General features: G+C 39.4%; 1 protein-coding gene across 1 annotated transcript; it reads left to right on the forward strand.

Annotated features, from left to right (window-relative positions):
- The first annotated feature begins 748 nt into the window (after positions 1-748).
- On the forward strand, positions 749-20,555 carry LOC122090540 (SWR1-complex protein 4-like). The gene is made up of 17 exons (XM_042660176.1): positions 749-1,376; positions 1,470-1,559; positions 3,471-3,536; positions 3,644-3,703; positions 3,838-3,894; positions 4,589-4,718; positions 4,922-4,989; positions 5,139-5,231; positions 5,569-5,616; positions 6,972-7,139; positions 7,715-7,825; positions 17,005-17,100; positions 19,605-19,676; positions 19,841-19,901; positions 19,992-20,026; positions 20,121-20,208; positions 20,348-20,555. The coding sequence occupies exons 1-16, from the start codon at positions 1,263-1,265 to the stop codon at positions 20,199-20,201; spliced, it is 1,350 nt and encodes a 449-aa protein (XP_042516110.1). The 5' UTR covers positions 749-1,262; the 3' UTR covers positions 20,202-20,208; positions 20,348-20,555.
- The last annotated feature ends 32 nt before the right edge of the window (positions 20,556-20,587 follow it).

Below are 20,587 nucleotides of genomic sequence, written 5' to 3' on the forward strand. Positions count from 1 at the left end.
ACATTTGTATACTTTGTTGTTATAATTTTCTTTTTAATAAAACAAAAATTAAGAAAACATCCACTACTTTCACCCCCGTCGGTCATTCCCAATGAAAGGGGTAAGCTTGATGGTCATCCGATTGACCTAATCATTTACAAGTCCTACTTTGCTAACCTACGAGCCCAACCGTTTATAAACAAAGACCATGTTGCCCATGCACTGAAGATACTCCCGCATGCCCTCTCATTGGGTGTACTTGTGCTAGTAGGGTAACATTGCACTTTTATCAATTATCGAATGTAATTTAAGTATAAAATATTTCCTAAATTATTGATGATTTAATAAATATAATAATTTTCTAAAGTTCAAAACAAATTCTAAATAAAAGATAAGGATCAAGACGAAAAAGTAGAATATAAATGGTGTATCAGACCATTTAAGGTTTAAGAATTTTTTTTTTTTTTTAAGACCCCATTAGTAGAAGCCCAAAATCCGACTGAACTCTATTGAGACCTGCCAAATTACATAAATAGATATTCACGGTGCAAGCCAAAACTAAGGTGAGGCTCGACTAGGCACAATTGATTGACATCCTTATGTGGCATTAACGCCTATTTTTATTTTTCTCATATGAGATACCCTTGTCACCCTTTTAGGTATGATACAATTTTGTCATACCTTATTAATGCGCTCTTCCATGTGACTTCATCTGAAGGAAAAATCTCTGTAAACTGTCAACATAGACTACACCTTCAGTTCCTCTCCCCCTCTCCCTTTTGCCCATTGACGAAACATTGAATCCTGGCTGAATCCCGGTCAAGGTTTCAGAAAATTAGAATCGGGGAATCGAATCAGTTAGTGCCGACTCCTATCCAAATTGGATGGAATTGGTTTAGACTTGGCAAGAGAATTGGACGAAATCGATCGACTCTGGAGTCTGGATTGACCACTATCGATTTTGATCCAAATTGACCGATTCACCGATCCAATGCAGTATTCACAAAACCGTCGCACTGATTGGTGCGTTCCCCTCTACCGCTAGCTTAGAGAATCCTCTCCAGTAGTGTTACTCCATGAGAAAGGTTGGAGTAATATCAGCTCTGGATCGTTAGCCTACTCAAATAGTGGATCTATCCTTCCCGCCCTGCGAAGTTACAAAACTCTGATCTGCAAAAACTCTTAATTTTGTATGAGTTTTTGCTGCGAATGGGACTGATTCATTTCATCTGCGGAAGGTGTGTCCTTTGAACGAAGAGGAGAAACTCTCGCTTTGTTATCGTATGGATGCGAAGGACATTCTCGGCTTGCCCAAAACCCCTTTCTCTGCTTCTCAGGAGAAGAAAACTCGTCCGCAGAAGGATTCTCAGAGAAAACCGGATGGCATTTCTAGAGAGGTATTACTTCTTTTACGTTGTTCTTCTTAATTTTGCCGTAAATTGGTCGGTTTTTTCTGTAATTTTAACTATGTTAGGGTTTGCCAATTTTAGGTTTATGCGCTTACAGGTGGTGTGGCGCCTCTCATGCCTTCGATCGACGTTTCTCAGTTGAAACGCCGCTCTCACTCAGACAAAGAAAAGGCAAGGCATCCTTAACGAATTACCTTTAAGTTTTGGTTTAGGTTTTCACTTGTGCTGAACATTAGTAGAGTTTATGGCTTGACAGTTGCTAAACCTATAGGTTTCTGGATGATTTGTGAAACCTATGCCGCAGTTAGGGTTTGGAAAATTACTCAAACGCCCGCCTTCATGGTGGGAAAAGAAGAAGAGAGAAATTCGAAAATATAGGGTTGTGTGAAACTGTGGGTGATCATGGAGCCACGCCCGTACCTTAATTTGTTTTGTTTTGCTTTATATGTTTGTCACAGTGGTGAAGGTGCATCCAACTAATTCAGTGGCAATGTTCTTTGTGTATTACGGTGGGCATACTTATAGGGGCATCTTATCTTAGTCTTTAACTCTTTATGTTGTGTTATTGATTATAATTGAAGCACATTATCTTCAATCTGGCCAGTCTAGTTGGTTGACCACAGTAGATAGTTCACTCGGTGGTATGCTATGATTCTCCACTCAATCAAGGTCAAACGGTAAATTAGATTACAAGAACCAATAGGAAAAACCTCATGCATTCCAGAAGACTAGAGACTTATGTTGATCCCTCATAACATAACTAAAAAGTGAAAACCAAATAACAAAAGAGTTCAAACTTCTCAAGTTTAGAATTTCAGAACCTTGACTAATACTCTTAACCCAATGGTTTTGGGATATGCTTATGTATTGAATCCAACTTGGCTTTCAAAAACGATCTAAGTATTGAGCTGTTAGTGGGATTCAATCTTACGTTGAACAAGATGCTTACTCAATGATCTACACCTTGACTTGCTTGCTGCGATTTTCAATATTGTTTCCTTGCCATCCCACCTATATATTTTACAGGATAAGAAACTTATCTTGTGCATGCAAAACAAAGACTCATATTTCTTTTGAAACATCTTCGAGTTAATTATGCATATGTCATACTTTACCTATGACTAGGACATCAGCCTTCAGGTAGGTTGTTCCATGCCATGCATGAGAATGTCCTTTCTTGAACACCCAAGAACCCATCTTGTTATCACCTGGGCACATGGTGGAGGCCCAATTAGAAAATGGGAAGGTACCTAAGACGGGAACTTAGTTGCAGGGGAGAAAGGAACACTCCATACACACACACACACACACACACACGCACACACACACACACACGACAACATACTCAAGTCTATTCTTTTTTTTTTTTTTCCATTATAAAAACTGAGTTTGTTGGTTCCAAATATATAAAGAGAAGAAACAAACAAAGACTCCTAATTGGAATGTGAAACCCAAACTAACTTAACCTCTATCTCCAATGTCCTATGTAACCTATTCAAAGTGAAACATGATAATATAAAACAAATAAAAGAAAAGACTAAAAACTCAATCGCTACCAGATTTTATTAGACCAAAAACCCAAGTTGGCTCGGTTTCGTTTGGGCTTGGGTTTTCAAAGCCAGTAGTATTGGTCCCGCTGAAAATTCAAATTTGTTTCCCTTTAACTGGTGGGTTGACTTTTTATTCTTTTGGAATTTGAATTTTTAAATATTTTTATTGGATTCAAATAGGGGGTATTTTCTTATTTATGAATAATAAAGTAAAGTGGAACCATTTACAGTTTTACTTAAACAGTGTTTGGCATCATAAGTAAGAGTCATATCTGTAATAAGGTGGAATACAAAATATTAAATAATTAAACCAGCAAGCTTGGACACCAAGCCGGTGCCTTGCCAACTATGCATGAGAGTGGCTTGACCATCTTTATAGTTACATTTTCTTTGATGTGGTGTTACATTTAGTGATATTTTTCTGGTTGAAGACTTGAAGCTCTCACCTTAGATCCCTTCTATTGGTGGTAGATAAGTTGTCTATGTAAATCTTTGATTTAACTCCTGAGAAAATTTAGGTTTATTCATGCAGATCACTTGGAAGTGGCTTCCTTTCACATCTTCAGCTCGAACAGATAACTTGCATCTTTATCATTGGGTAGGCTCATTAACCTTTTGGCAACAATAGCACATATTTGATTGGCTGGTGGGGGGGGGGTCAGTTTTGCAGGTTTGATTAGATCCCAATCTCATGTCTTTTTGCAGGTCAGAGTTGTAAATGATGTTCCACCAACCGGTGACTATTCTTTTGCCAAGTATAACAAGGTTTCCATTTTTTGTTTACTTGCATCGTTTTTCCTTTAAATTGCTTGTGAAGTTTGTTTTCGCAGTTTGGATCCAAAATTACATATTTTCTTTGCCATAAAATTAAATATGTTACTTTTTTTAATTTTGTGCAGTCTGTTGACATTGTCAAATACACTGATGAAGAATATGACAAGTATTTGACTGATCCTGTAGGTACAGTTTAAATTTGCAACATTTTTTTTCGTAGTTATTTGATCTGCAAGAGCCGCCAGTGCAGTATGAATATTCAATTGAAGTTCAAATCCTTTAATTTGTTAGGGTGAAAAACCCAGAAGTAGATACCAACATAATTAGGTTTGTGAATGATGTCTTTGAGAATTTTCTGGTTATTGCAAATTCACGCTTTGATGATTTGTTGTTGTAAACCGGAAAATAATGAAGAATAATTGAATCAATTTTCTTCTCTGCATGTTTCTCCATCTTTTGCACACTCCTAATCGAACAGTGCAAAGGCTTTGAATTCATTTGGCATTGTAAACATGTATTGAGATCTCCAGAGCTTGTCAAGCAATTATATCACAGTGGGTCATCTATTATGTTTGGTCCCACTATGACATCTAATGGTCATATCTCTATTGTTGACTATAGGACAAGTGCACAAGACACTGATTTTCTCTGTCATTGGCTCCTCATTGGAAATGTTAATAATTCTTCCAGTATTGTACTATTGTTTAACAAAGTCCTTTTGCCACTTAAATCACATATCATGGAAAATGACTGCAGACATCGCTTTAAAGTTTATTTGTAAGTTTCGACTCTAATCATTGAATGTTTAAAATGTTGGTGCTTTTCCCGTGGCCTATTATCATGAACTGATTATCTTCTTTCTTTGTCTATGCTTAGATATGGACGAAAGCAGAAACAGATCAGCTATTAGACTTGTGTGAAAGGTTTGATCTACGTTTCATTGTTATAGCTGACAGGTTCCCTTCGTCTCGAACTGTGGAAGAGTTGAAGGATCGTTATTATACTGGTATTTTTTTTCTTACATGATTACTTTGTGCTGTTTATGTTATTCTTTGAAGCACCATCACTGTAAACTACGTTGAAGGGTCTTTTGTATAAATGATCTTTTAATGCCTTCCACTGTTTTGTCTTGATGATTATCGTGGTTCTTTTGATGCAGAGATTTACTGTTGGTGGACCATGTTTCTAACTATCCTTATTTGCTTACAGTGTCTCGAGAAATTTTGCTTGCTAGAGCTTCTTCTACTGCTGATGTTTCTGGACACCCTGTTGTTAAGGTGTGACAGGAACACCTATTTACATGTGTACTCATTATTATACAGCAACATTCTTTCCTTTTACTTGGTCCAGTTAAGCCCCTGAAATATGAGTGTTATTTCTTACTATTGTTTATCATTTGGGGGCTTGATCTTTCTCTTGTATGTAGGAACCATACAATGTTGCACAAGAAACTGAGCGCAAGCGTGCGTTATCAATGGTTCTTTCTCAAACAAAGCAGCAAGAACGAAAGGATGCCGAGGTATGAATTTGCTGTGTAATTTTGGACAGTTGGATTCATATTTCTGAATGTTGCAAATTGCTTCATGCTTATGATGCCTTTGACCTTCTATGGTCATAAGTTCATTTGGACCTGAGGGGATCCCCCCCCTGGTGCTCCGCGATAAGCAACAGATTATATTGGTAAATGGAAATGGAGGTACATACTACATAGTAGTACATTAGAGATACATGGTGATACAAACAAAGCTAAACTGGCCTAGGCTAGAAATGCCGTCTTTACTTCATTCCTTTTTTTGTTTCTTCTTCGTACTTTACTTCTCTCCTCATATTGTCCTGTATTCAATTTTCATATTCAGATTCTTGCTGAAGCAAAGCGAATAACTGAGTCACGCATGCTTGAAAAGGTAATATTGTTGAATTGGTTGCTTCTTTGTCTCATTTTAGTAGCTGGTGAGTGTGCTATGTAATTGCAAGAGAATTAATTTATTGGCCAGATTAATTAAAAATTAATTGAATGTACTTAAATTGATTTTTTAAAAACTAACTGCGAGTTTTACTTTGAACTTAGAGCTTAAGGAGTTATTTCTTTTGGGTTTCGATTCACATCACAAACTTTGTGACATGCTTCATATCACAAAAACTAATCATTGGTAAACAACGGTAAGTCTTTGTGAAAGAGAATCCGACATCCATCTCTTGGTTAAATTTCAGCTCAAAACAAGTGAGGGAGGTATGTCAAAATTGAGTTCAAGGAGACAATAGTGTTTCATAAATGCCACCAGACTACATTATAGCAGAATGGCAATCTTGTAATTTATTAAACTTTATACTTGCTTTTGGCCCCTTTCCATGATTAGTTACTTTAGGCTGAAATGTGACAGATGAGATGGTTATGGGTTCATCTTTCATATGGATCCATTAATGACCGTTCAAAATCTGCCATGTAGCTAAGGAATGTGACATCATTACATGAGGCCTTCTTCTTTGTTGCAGGGTTGAAAGCAAGAAATATTTGTTGTTTTCCAGGTCCTCCTTCATGTTTTATAAAAAAACCTTCTTGTGGAATGATTTTAACAATGTTTTCAGTGGTATTAGTGGTTGGTATTCAAACTGTTCTTTTTTTATTCATGTCAGCATTTCGTATAGAAGTTATTATGCTGGTGATAGTGTTGTCTACCCATGACAAAGTATAATTATTTGTGCCCCAAGTTTTGATATAATCAACATGCTTTGTTTTTATTATTAATGTTTATGATGAATTTTAAAGGTATACTTGTGACATAACTTTTGTTTAGGTTGTTGTTAGCAGGAAATTTTGAAGTAATTTAGTTCATATAGGATAAAGGGAAAGGAAAGGAAAGGAAATTTAGTGCTGTTACTAGCTTATTCTTAAATTTATAATTTTGATGATTGAGCTGAATCTTGTAAAGTTTCACGTTGACTTTTATTCATGGCGTATGTGGAAATCTGCTTCGATAGTTCAGTTCCTTTTCTTTGTATTTGGTCCCCGAAACCTAGACCTTGGAAAAATCCAGAATGTCAATATCCTACTTTAGTTGGAGCATGTAGGGGGTTCTTTGCATGGTAACTTCTTATTGCTTAATAGTGATGGCATGGGACTTGGTTTGGAAACGTTATTTTCTCCGTTATTCTTGCTTGCTGACTTGCTCTATTTTCGATGGAAAAAAAGGATTTTGTATAATGCATTTGTTGTCTTCTAGTGGAAAATTACTTAATTTGGTTTTTATTGTTCTTGTAGGATGCTGAAGAAGCTGAGTTGCATTTGACGTCCACTGTTGTTGCAGAAAATTCAGAAAGGGCTATTATCGATGTTGAATCTGTGTCACCATCTTCCAATAATCAACTTCTAACTGCAGCTGTTGCACCCCAAACAGTCACCGATTCTACTCCAGCTTCGCTTCGCATGGTAAGCCTGGAATTTTATTGTCCAGTTATGGCTTCTGTGATACACTCAAGCTTCAAGTTTCAATCTTTTGTTGCCCCCTGTTTTCCTACCCTTCATTTCCATCAATTATTTATTCATTGCCAAAGAGAGGGTGGACCTCGGTGCAACAGTAAGGTTGTTCCATTGCTAATTAGTGGTCGCGGGTGCGAGTTAGCAAACAGCCTCTCTGCAAAGCGGGGGTAAGGCTGAGTACATTATGACCCTCCTCATACCCCGCAGGGGAGGGAGCCTCGTGCACTGGGTACGCCTTTTGAAAAATTTATTCATTACTAAAGCTTGAACTGGATGATTTTCCACTCCTGAGATTTGTTAAATATAAATAGGGTGAAAGAACTCTGTCCTTCTAGAGTTCCCACGCCACACCCAACCCTTGTTTTCAGGGGGGGGGGTGAAAAGACCCCCCGGCCCCCCCTGAAAACAGGGGCTGTGTGGGCATGGGGAAATAGATGGACGGAGTTCCTCCTCCCATATAAATATTAATATTGCATGTATGAACTCTTTCTTCTTCACGTTTTGCTGATGTGGAAAATGTTCAGCTTCGTGTATACTTGAGAACCAATGTACTTGATCAAATGGTGCAAGCTGCAAACTCATCTGCTGGAATTCGAACAATCAAGAGGGTTGAGCAGACTTTACATGATCTTGGGGTTCGTCTTCTCTGCCTTCCAAACAGTATCTTGTACTTCTTCATCACATTTTTATCGTTAGTTTATGCATGCTTCCTTTTCCTTTGTTCATGTGCTATTTGGCCTGGTTTTTGGTTTTTGGTTCCCCCCCCCCCTTGGTAGCTCTCTAAGTTTTAGTGCATTGAATTTGTTATAATTGTAGGCGGAATTATGGGACCTGATCTGATGACCATGATGGAGAGCAAATTTTTTGAGGGCTTGATTCTTTGACTATACATGCTGTCTTGTAGGCCGGGGGCACAGAAATAGACACCCTGTGGCTGCCCGATTAGTTGTTCAGAGAACTATTGCAATAGTTTAGGGTTCTCAATGGGTTAAGGAAAAAAAGAGTTCTCAGGTTTACAGAAATCAAGTCAGACCAAAGAAAATACTGATATATCATCATGAAATTCACTGGCAATGGGCCTTCTTTCAATTGTATTTGGGACTCTGTCTCTTTTCTTCTTCTTTCTCTCCATTAATAAAACCATTGTCAGAGAGAGAGTTTCCTATCTTCCTAGGACTCCTAGTTAATTACACAAATAACCCATATCATAATAAGCACGTAACAACCTACCTAAGTAATCACCACATTACTGGATGACCCAGAAAATAGTAACGTTCAGAAATTCCGTAGTAGCCTATTTTACAAGGACCACAAGTTGGGTGAAAGTGATCTAACTTTAAAAGCAGTAGCAACTTACATGGTTGGAACACTCAGTCCATGGTTGTGAACAGTGATCTCTCTCTCTCTCTCTCTCCCCTCCCCCTCCCTTTAAAGAATAAAAACACTTGAAGTGTTCAGCAGTTTGAAGTTTGCACATGAAAGAGGGGGAAGCTAGCTTTCTGCTGAAATCGGAAAAGATGTTTGGGGAAAGGGAATTTGAGTAAATATGGGGCAAGTATAGGACAGTGATAGTAATCAGCCCTAATATATAAATATATATATATATATATAGGGTTGTGTGTGCATATAGTAAGGTTGCTCCATTGCGACCTAGTGGTTCGGGTTTGACTCGGGAAACAGTGTCTCTGCGAAGTGGAGGTATGGCTGCGTACATTATGACCCTCCCCAGACCCCGCAGTGGCAGAGCCTTGTGCGCTGGGTACACCCTTTTTTGTGTGCATACACATGATAGACATTAATAATCTAGATGGTGATCCTTTGTAAATGGACATTCCGGATTGGCCATTTCAGAAGGCAACTTATCAGAAGAACTCTGTCAGTGCATGTTTAGCAGAGTAATGTAGACTAGGGTAAGGGTCTAACCAAGTCTCAATCTGCAAGAACTTTTAAACCAAAGAACAACCAATGGTGAAGGCATAACAGTGGCACAGGTCAAATCTGATTAAAAACCAGAAATAGGAATCAAGTCTGTCGAGTCCAGAAATCAGGGATTCTGAGATCAGAATATAGCTATCTAGATAGAATAGCTAGGAAACAGAACTAAGTCCAAATATCACTCAACAAACATAATCAGTCTTCAGATAATCAACAACAAGCAACTCCAACTAATTGAACTCTGTTTCAGGTCTGAAATCAGAACCGATAGCACTACAGGACAAGAAAGTGGGGATTTCTTGTATCTCATGAACCACAGGTCAGAATGACCTGATATTTGGATCGAAGGAGGCCCTTGATGGGTGGATAATTCAATCAAAATTACAGCTCAAACCAAGGGCTGGAAGTACTTCAGGTCACAGGGAACCGATTGTGAAAACTAAGGAGATTCTGGGCAGAATTAGACTTTTAAATACCTGGTCTGTATAGCAGTGTTAGACAACAGTACTCCTTGAATATAAACTTGAAAGAGGATAAGAAACTTGAAGAAAACCTCTTGGACTTCTCGCCGCAAAGAGTCGCTTGGATCAAACACCAAACCCAATACCTTGATCAGACACAAGGAAATTCTCTTGCATAGAAAACAGCAGCAGCAGCCATGTAGTTTGTAAAAATCGTGGCTCATTAAAAGAGCCATAGCTTTATTTATAATAGTGATAGGGGTTACATGAAATAGAAACTAACTTTAGTTTCCAAAAACTGAAATAGGAAACTAAGGGCCCGTTTGATAACGTTTCTGCCGTTTCTATTTCAAGAAACGGCAGAAACATAAATTTTCGTTTCTAGAAATAGAAACGGAATTGAAGGTGTTTGATAAGTCATGTTTTTAGAAGTCGATGGTAACCAGTGAAAGAATTGCCACAAGTCGTTTCCAGAAACGGCGAAACAAGTTGACTTGTTTCGCCTGGGTCGTTTCTTGAATCATAAGTAAGTAAAAATTTTTATTTCTATTTCTAAAAATAAGTGAAACGAAACAGTTTTATCAAACGCTTTTTGCTCCGTTTCTGCTGTTTCTGGAAACAGAAACGGCAGAAACGCGTTTCTTGAAACGTTATCAAACGGGCCCTAAAAATTAGAAACTCAACTAGTTACTAACTCTGAAAATAGAAACTTACAAAATAGAAAGTTTTATGACTGAAAATTAGAGACTAATTTAAGACTGAAAATTAGAAACTAATTTAAGACTTCAAAATAGAAACTAAATTACTAACTAAATGACTAATTAGTAACCCCATCAACAGCCCAAATCGTGGGCTGACTTGGACCAGATCTGGGTCGACCCAGTCAGCCACTTGGGTCGACCTTAGTCTTGGTTCTCCTTGTGTAAACCCTTGGTACTGCATCAACTCTCCCCGGCTTGAAAACATTCGACTCCGACAGACTATGAGGACTGAGATGAAGTGGTATTAAGTGGTATCAAAGCATGGCTGGGAACAACACCTCTACCCTAGCTTCTCTTATGGAGATGGTACAGACTATGAGGACTGAGATGAAGGCTGAACAGCAAACCTTACGGACTGAATTGAAGGCTGAGTTGAAGGATGAATTAGATGCCAGGTTGTTGAATTAAGAGACCCCACCCCAACAGCCTACTGGCAGTTCATGTACAACACCCGAAGTGGATACTCCAATGAATGTGGTTACTCAGTTGACTAATAGGAGAGCAAACCCTAATCTGAGAGCACCACAGAGGGTTCCGGTGGCACAACCTACTTTTGAAGAGCATGTAAGAGGATACTTTGAGACTGAGCGTCCCGTGCAACAGAGGTATTCTGGAGATTCACAGAAGGTCAAGCTCGATCTGAAGGAGTTTGATGGGAGATATGACCCCCAATTGTTCTATGATTGGGTAGTGGCACTAGACGACTATTTTGACTATTATGAGTTACCTGAAGAACGGAAGATGAAACTAGCTCATGCTAAGCTAGTTGGGGCTGCTCGTGAGTGGTGGAGAACCTATGAGCTAGAGTTGGAAGACCGTGGTAGAGAACCTACTAGTTGGGAAGAGATGAAGCTTGAGTTATCAGATAAATACTTGCCACGCAACTTCAGAGCTCGCATACAAGACCAGCTGAACTCTCTTCGTCAAGGGTCTATGACTGTTGCCGAGTACATGAACAAGTTTGACGCACTTTATTCTCGTACAGGCATAAGGGAGAATGAAAGACAACTGTTATCTCGGTTTCAACTGGGATTGCGAGTTGAAATCAACAGGGGTATCGGAGTTGTTGAAGTGCACTCAGTGAGGGATTGTTTTGACAAGGCCCTACGAGCAGAGGAACTTCTAGCACAGTCAGTTAGAAGGTTTGGTTTCCAAGCTGGGGAGGTAAAGAAGAATTTTCCAGCCACTAAACCTAGTAGCTCAGCACCTCCGAAATCCACTTTTCCTCCACGAGCTGATCATAAAGGAAAGACACCCATAACAGGTAGTAATAAAGTACAGTGTTTCCATTGTCAAGAGATAGGACATTTTGCTAAGTCTTGTCCGCATAAGCAGAGGGTTAATGCAGTAGCTGAGGTTGAAGACTCCAATGAGGAGGATGAGTCAGCTCTTTATCCCTACCCATTAGATGATGATGATGATGGTGGATACGACTATGATATGGAAAACACAAATGAGGATGATACCCAGGGAATAAATATTGTTACTCGCATATTGGTGGCTGAAACCAAAGGAGAGGATTGGCGACGTAACAGCATATTCTACAGCCGTATGAAGTCAGGTGAGCATACTTGTCAGATTATTATTGATAGTGGCAGTTGTGTCAACGTTGTTTCTGAAGCCTTTGTGAAGAAAGCAACCTTGAAAGCTGACCCACATCCTCAGCCTTATTAGGTATCCTTGCTGAATGGTAATACCTTAGAGGTGAATAAGAGGTGCTCAGTTCCTTTGAAACTTTACCGATATGAAGAGAAAGTTTGGTGTGATGTGATCCCAATGAAACTCACAGATGTATTGCTTGGTCGTCCCTGGATATATGACAATGATGCCATGGTTGGAGGGAAGAAGAATCTGTGTACTTTCATGTGGAAGGGTGTTCCTACAACTTTCTATCCGGTAAATGTGCCGGCTGAAATACGGCGGAAGAGGTCATTAAGGTCAAATCAGAAGGGCATTGACAATGAGAAGGTATTAGTTCTGCCCACAAAGGAGTTGCTAACTATTTCCTGTAAACAGTTCTTACGCACAAGTTATGAGACTGGAATGGTTATGGCACTTGTTACTAGGGAAGTCAGTCCCTAACCTGAGGTAACGTATAGTGCACCTATCAGAGAGCTCCTGTCTGATTTTTCTGACTTAGTCCCTGATGATCTCCCAGATGAGTTGCCTCCCATGAGAGACATACAGCATGCCATTGACTTGGTACCTGGTTCGGTTTTACCCAACCTTCCTGCTTATAGACTTAGTCCAACTGAGCATGCCGAGCTGAAACACAAGTGGATGGGTTACTACAGAAGGGCTTCATTGAGGAGAGCTTAAGTCCTTGTGCAGTACCAGCTTTACTCACGCCAAAGAAGGATGGTTCTTGGCGTATGTGTGTGGACATCCGTGCTATCAACAAGATAACAGTCCAGTATAGGTTTCCTATACGACGACTAGATATGTTGGATATGCTGTCCGGGGCAAAGGTCTTTTCCAAGTTAGATCTGAGGAGTGGCTATCATCAGATACGCATCCGTTCTGGGGATGAATGGAAGACCGCCTTTAAGACCAAGGATGGCTTATATGAGTGGAAAGTCATGCCGTTCGGTCTGACAAATGCACCTAGTACTTTTATGAGGGTGATGACACAGGTCCTTCGTCCCTTCATTGATCACTTTTTGGTCGTTTATTTTGATGACATTCTGTTATACAGTAAGAACCAAGAAGAGCGTCAGGATCACTTGAGGCAAGTCTTGAGAGTACTCCATGCTGAGAAGTTATTCATTAATCTCAAGAAGTGTTCTTTCATGCTGCCCAAGGTTGTATTCCTTGGATTTATAGTGTCATCAAAGGGGGTTGAAGCTGATCCGGAGAAGATCAAGAGCATCACTAATTGGCCCACACCTAAGACTCTAACAGAAGTCCGTAACTTCCATGGGTTGACCTCCTTCGATAGGAGATTTATTTGGAACTTCAGTGCAGTAATGGCACCCATCACTGAATGTATGAAGTCGAGTAAAAGGAAATTTGAATAGACAGCTGCAGCAACCAAAGCCTTCGCTCTGGTAAAGAAGAAGATGACCGAGGCACCCATCCTACGCCTACTAGATTTTGACAAAGTATTTGAGGTAGCTATAGATGCTTCACATGTTGGGTTAGGAGGAGTGATAATGCAAGGAGGACACCCCATCGCTTTTTATAGCGAAAAATTGAATGAGGCCAAGAAGCGCTATTCAACTTATGATCTGGAGTTGTATGCAGTCGTACAAGTGTTACGCCATTGGAGGCACTACCTCATTGGTAAGGAGTTCATTTTGTACACTGATCATGAGGCCTTGAAGCACCTTCACTCATAGAAATCGATTAGCCACAGACATGCCAAATGGGTAGCCTACTTGCAGGAGTTTGTATTTGCTATGAAGTACAAGGCGGGAAAAGAGAATACAGTGGCTGATGCACTTAGCCGGAAAGTGCTCACACTTAACACATTTTCAGCACATGTTATTAACATAGATCAGATACGAGGTGAGTATGCATCTGATTCTGATTTCAGCACTGTCTTTATGGAGTTACAACAAGGTGGGCAACACCTAAAGTACTCTATTCATGATGGGTACTTGTTCTTTGGCACACGACTTTGTATCCCAAACTCTTCCCTACGTCATCACATCATACGAGAGTTACATGGAGGGGGATTAGGAGGGCATTTTGGGAAAGATAAGACTCTTGCACAGGTGACTGATCGATATTATTGGCCATGCATTGCAAAGGATGTCGATCATGTGATCAAGAGATGCCGTGTATGTCAGTTGGCAAAAGGGAAAAAACAGAACACAGGTTTATACTCTCCACTACCTGTTCCTCATGCACCGTGGCTTGATGTTAGCATGGATTTTGTTCTTGGACTACCCCCTACTAGAGAACGATATGATTCCATTATGGTGGTTGTGGACCGTTTCTCTAAGATGGCTCATTTTATACCTTGTCGTAAGACTTTTGATGCTTATCAGGTTGCAAAGCTCTTCTTCAAGGAAGTAGTACGACTACATGGGTTGCCAACTAGTATTGTATCTGACCGTGACGTTAAGTTTATGAGTTATTTTTGGAAGACATTGTGGTTGAAGACAAAATGCAAGGCTGAACTTTTCAACTGCATTTCATCCACAGACAGACGGACAGACAGAGGTGGTGAACCGTAGCTTGGGAAACTTGTTGAGGTGTTTGGTTCGAGACTATGAGAAGACATGGCCTTCTATTCTTGACATTGCAGAATTTGCCTACAACAGCTCAGTGAATAGGACAACAAGTCGTACTCCTTTTGAGATCTTGCTTGGAGTCCAACCTAAGCGGCCTATTGACCTTATGTCACTCCCACCCCAGGCTCGAGTTAGTATTGAAGCTGATGAGTTCTTATGTCATATCACTGAGGTGCATGCCAACGTCCGACGGCGTATTGCCTTGAACATTGAGGTGTATAAGGCTTCTGCTGATCGTCATCGGCGTTATGTGGAGTTCAAACCCGGGGACATGGTGATGATTCGAGTAAATCCTGAACGGTTTCAGACAGGTGTCAATACCAAGCTACATCCACGAAAGATGGGTCCCTACAAGGTGCTGAAACGTATAGGACCTAATGCTTATGTGCTTGAGTTGCCTGATGACATGACCATAAGCAACGTGTTTAATGTGGCTGATCTTCACCTTTATGTTGGGCATCATTCAAATGATGGAGACTCGGAACAAATGCTGAGGTTGCCTCAACTGAAGCCACCCACTTCTGAAGTTATTGAAGACGTCTTGGATGATAATTACAAGACCTCCCGCCGTGGCACCGGTTATCACACTTTTCTTGTCAAGTGGAAAGGCCGTCCCCGTAGTGACTGTACTTGGATTCATGCTGATGATTTCAAGAGGCTTGATCCCGACTTGTATGAGCGCTACATGTCCCTTATCCATTCATCGGAGTCGAATGTTTTCAAGCCGGGGAGAGCTGATGCAGTACCAAGGGTTTACACAAGGAGAACCAAGACCAAGGTCGACCCAAGTGGCTGACTGGGTCGACCCAGATCTGGTCCAAGTCAGCCCACGATTTGGGCTACTGATGGGGTTACTAATTAGTCATTTAGTTAGTAATTTAGTTTCTATTTTGAAGTCTTAAATTAGTTTCTAATTTTCAGTCACTTAATATAGACTAGGGTAAGGATCTAACCAAGTCTCAATCTGCAAGAACTTTTAAACCAAAGAACAACCAATGGTGAAGGCATAACAGTGGTACAAGTCAAATCTGATTAAAAACCAGAAATAGGAATCAAGTCTGTCGAGTCCAGAAATCAGGGATTCTGAGATCAGAATATAGCTATCTAGATAGAATAGCTAGGAAACACAACTAAGTCCAAATATCACTCAACAAACATAATCAGTCTTCAGATAATCAACAACAAGCAACTCCAACTAATTGAACTCTGTTTCAGGTCTGAAATCAGAACCGATAGCACTACAGGACAAGAAAGTGGAGATTTCTTGTATCTCATGAACCACAGGTCAAAATGACCTGATATTTGGATCGAGGGAGGCCCTTGATGGGTGGATAATTCAATCAAAATTACAGCTCAAACCAAGGGCTGGAAGTACTTCAGGTCACAGGGAACCGATTGTGAAAACTAAGGAGATTCTGGGCAGAATTAGACTTTTAAATACCTGGTCCGTATAGCAGTGTTAGACAGCAGTACTCCTTGAATATAAACTTGAAAGAGGATAAGAAACTTGAAGAAAACCTCTTGGACTTCTCGCCGCAAAGAGTCGCTTGGATCAAACACCGAACCCAATACCTTGATCAGACACAAGGAAATTCTCTTGCAGAGAAAACAGCAGCAGCAGCCATGTAGTTTGTAAAAATCGTGGCTCATTAAAAGAGCCATAGCTTTATTTATAATAGTGATGGGGGTTACATGAAATAAAAACTAACTTTAGTTTCCAAAAACTGAAATAGGAAACTAAAAATTAGAAACTCAACTAGTTACTAACTCTGAAAATAAAAACTTACAAAATAGAAAGTCTTATGACTGAAAATTAGAAACTAATTTAAGACTGAAAATTAGAAACTAATTTAAGACTGAAAATTAGAAACTAAATTACTAACTAAATGACTAATTAGTAACCTCATCAGCAGCCCAAATCGTGGGCTGACTTGGACCAGATCTGGGTCGACCCAGTCAGCCACTTGGGTCGACCTTGGTCTTGGTTTTCCTTGTGTAAACCCTTGGTACTGCATCACAGAGACATAAGAAAACACCTTTAGCCTTCTTGTTTTATGAATTTTATGAGATGTGATTTGAAATTTACATATTGGCATTTTGGAAACAAGCTTTTAAGGGCTTTTTGATTGGGATCCGAGCTGTCATGACTGTTGCCATAATGGGCTTGCTGTTATACCTGTGTCAGGGAGCTTCCTTTTATCCTGTTAAGAATCTCATGAAAGTACGAAAGGCATCATTTGTGCTTGCTATCTTAGCCTGATTATGGTGCTTTCAGTTCCAGAATACTTTATTCTTAATATCAGATGTATATGTATTTGTTGGTTGAATGCATTACTCCTTAGCTGTGTTATCAAATAAATGCTTCTGTCATGTACCCGATAAACCTGTTTTAGTTTAACAGATCACATTTCTTTTACAGGTTAATGTAAAACCAAAAATTCCGACAAAAGCTGTTTGTGCCGAGCATCTTGAGTTAAGGAAAGAAATACTGACTGTCCTTAATCTCCAGAAACAGGTACCTCTTATGTATGATTCACAATTGAATTTTCTCTTTTCCCTCTTTAAATCAGCCTTATTCCTTGCATATCCAGGTTAGCAGATGTGCCATTGACATTTTTGTTTAAGTTTGTATGTTGCCTGATCTGTCCTTATTTCAGCCCCGAGTTGGGGTTGGGGGAGGGAGCTTGGGCTTTAGAGCTTTTCCCAAGAAATTTATGGTTGCAGTGCATTATCCCAACAGATTGAGCTATGGGCTCAAGTCTACCCACCATAGGCTCTTTGTCCTGTCATGTTTGGAGTCTGCTACTATTTTGGTAAACCTTATGGTCTTAACCTTTTTAAACCCCTGGTTTTTTTTTTGGGTGACAACCCCTCTGGTTTTATCATCACTATAAATAACTTTCATCAATTTAGACACAACTGTATAGGGAGTTGTAAAAGGCATATATAGTAAAATGTTTATAAAATGTACATTAACTGTACAAACATTTAATTAAGCATTCCCTAGAGAGTTAAGCTTGTAATAGAGTCCTAGAGAGATAATCTGGCAAGTACTAGAGAAGTGAAGTGTTTCAAGTAAATATGTGGGCATAATTAAAGATATATATAATGGTGTCGTGATTAGTTTAAGAACTCTTGGGGTCAAGGTAGTGAATTCCCAATTACCATTGGTTTACATCAAGGATCAACTTTAGGCCCTTATTTGTTTTCGTTTATTATAGATGATTTAACTTGAGATATTTAAGATCAGGTTCCTTTGGGCATGCTTTTTGCTGATGATATTGTTTTAGTGGATGAGACAAAAACAAGCATTGATGCGAAGTTGGAGTTATGGAGAGCAACCGTGGAATTTAAAGATTTTAAGATAAGTAGTATGAAAATGGAGTATATGGTGCAAGTAAACTAGGACGAATAATGAGGTGAAAATTGATGAGTAGGAGATTCTACAAAGTGACTATTTTAGGATTATGGGTTCAATCATAAACATAGAAGCTGATTAAGAGTTTGATGTTTCATAGAGAATTAGAGTAGGATTGATGAAGTGGAGAGGTGTGTCTGGAGTATTGTGTGATCGGCCTATTCCTTTAAAAGAAAATTTAATAGGACAGTCTTACAACCGGCTATGATGTACGGTGAGAAATGTTGGGTGATAAAAGTTGAGATGATGATGTTGAGATGGATGTGGCAAAAATAAGAAGGATAAAATAAGGAGCGAACAAATTATAGCTGATTTCGTCGTAGCTTCGATACATGGTAATCTATGAGAAAGTCATTTGAGGTGGGCATGACTATGTTCAATGGAAGCCTTTAGTTGTTCCAATATAGAGGAGTTATTTGATTCAAAGTAAAGATGCTAAAAGAGCCAGAGGGAGATCTAAAATGACCCTGGGAGAACTGGTGAAGAAAGCCATGCAGAGCTTAGGCCTTGTATAGAGTATGACCTTAAATAGAGTTGATTTGAGGGTAAGTATCCATGTAGTTAGTTGGGATAAGGCTGAGTTGTTGCTTGGAGCAATGGCAAAGGGCTCTTTCCGCCTGTGCAGTGATGCAGATTCGAGTCCTGGGAACCAGCCTCTCCGTAAAGGGGGTAAGGCTGTCTACCTATATACCCTTCCAAAACCCTGCTTAAGTGCGGGAAGCCTTTGTGCACTTGGTAACGGGGTTTTTTTTTTTTTTTTTTTTTTAAGGCTGAGTTGTTGTTGCTGTATATTATTAAGCATTCCGATGGATGGCATATCATACTAAATGGAAATAAAACTTCAAAGACCTGGACTGGTGGTCTATCTGGTTAAACCAGTTGACTGTGAGTTCAAAACAGGAGGATATTGAAAGAATACGGGTGACCCTAGTTTTCTCAAACCTGTAAACTTGCTGAACAGACTTCTGGACCTCGCATTTGGACTTATTATACCCATCCCTCTTACTGATACTAAAAGAATTTTATGTGATACCACACAACTAGCAAGTCATGTAACACTAACTCATTATAATTTCTCAACTAACACCGAGTCACCACCTACTTGAGAGAAATATTAAATTGATTTAATAGCTGTCAATGTAACTTTTAAGTATCTAGTGTCTCAAAACCAGACTTGTTTAGCCCACCGTAGCTGACTGGTTGAGCCTGTAAGCTGTGTATTGGCTTCATTTTTAGGTTGGTGGGTGGGCAGCTTTCACAGTATCAGTGTGTTCTTTTGTAAATGGAGGTGCTTTTTTTTCAGAAGTTCAAAATTTTCTGCTCCTCAAAATTCTCGTGGAACAGAAAATGAGCACGGCTTTCTGTGTGTGAGACAATTGCACAAAGAACGAGCATTTTCACTTCTCTAATACTAGATTAAGGTTCTTCGATGCTTTTTTTTTCTTTTCTATTTTCTAAATTGATATAAGGTTTTCTGATTCCATGGAACATGAAAGAATAGAAGGTGTAGAATGGAATGTGGATACACATGTATGTTAGGTTCTATTCCGTTACCTGCTCTTCTGATGTTTGTTCATGGCCTTTATATGTTTGATAATCAGTTGCAAAATAAAGAGGCAGAGGCTTCATCACTCCGTGACAGTTCATACACTGAAATACCAAGTACTCCCAAGGTAACAAGTGAAGGTGCATGTTAGGGATTACTAAATATGATGCATACATATTGCATGTCTTTGCGTAATTTAAAGTTGGTGTGGCGTATCCTCTTCTTTTTGATCTTTCTTTTGATGCACAACTTTCAATGGAATATTTTATGATGTTTTGATTCTGTGAGCAGCGTGCACATCGTGGTATGGATCAGGATCAGTCATTCATTCCTGAACCTCTTAGTTTTGGAGGTAACTTGGTTTGTAATGACTAATGATAGCTGAATGTAGCCTACTAAACCTGTATGGTCAAGTTACGTGCTTTTCTCTGTTCTGTTTCAGGGGAAAGAGTTGGCAAGCGTGACAACAAGCGCAAGGTAGCTACCTACTTCGCTTTTTTAATTTTTTACATTTTAAGTTATTTTGGTTCTTCAATCTTCATTGGAAGTTATGAATTCTTTTCCTTTCAAGGCTCCTGGAAGATTTTCAGAAGCACCGCCGTCACCGCCTCAATCTAAGAGGCCTCGGAAGTTGAAGACTTCTGATGGATAATTTAGAGGTACATAACTATCAGCACTTGGCAAAAGATAAAAGTTGGTGAAGATGGTAGTCGTTAAGCATTTTTATGCCTCGTGCTTTGCTGTGCTATGTACTTTTGTAATGCTCTTCATAATGCTCTTCATAATGCATTAATCCAGGTTTGGTAAAGCCCGCTAATTCTGTTTTGATGGATAAGAGGCTAAACTCATCCACGTGCTCCAACGAAATGGCTGAATGCTGAAGGCACCTGATAGACAAGTGTTGCTGTTTTAGTGTTTGGTTGTAGCGTAGTCGATGTGAATATACACTTTGCTAGGAGCATGAGAAATTGAGAACAGGCCATGAAGCATCTAATCTTTCTCGGTATATGTGCCAGAAAATGCTTTTTTTTTTTTTTT

Source organism: Macadamia integrifolia, chromosome 2, assembly GCF_013358625.1.
Source record: "Macadamia integrifolia cultivar HAES 741 chromosome 2, SCU_Mint_v3, whole genome shotgun sequence".
In the NCBI taxonomy this organism is placed as follows: Eukaryota; Viridiplantae; Streptophyta; class Magnoliopsida; order Proteales; family Proteaceae; genus Macadamia; species Macadamia integrifolia.

Coding starts and splice junctions, on each gene's coding strand:
- LOC122090540 (XM_042660176.1), top strand. CDS start 1,263: ATGGATGCGAAGGACATTCTCGGCTTGCCCAAAACCCCTTTCTCTGCT. Junction 1,560..3,470: donor CTCACTCAGACAAAGAAAAG/GCAAGGCATCCT, acceptor TTATTCATGCAG/ATCACTTGGAAGTGGCTTCC. Junction 7,826..17,004: donor AGACTTTACATGATCTTGGG/GTTCGTCTTCTC, acceptor TTTCTTTTACAG/GTTAATGTAAAACCAAAAAT.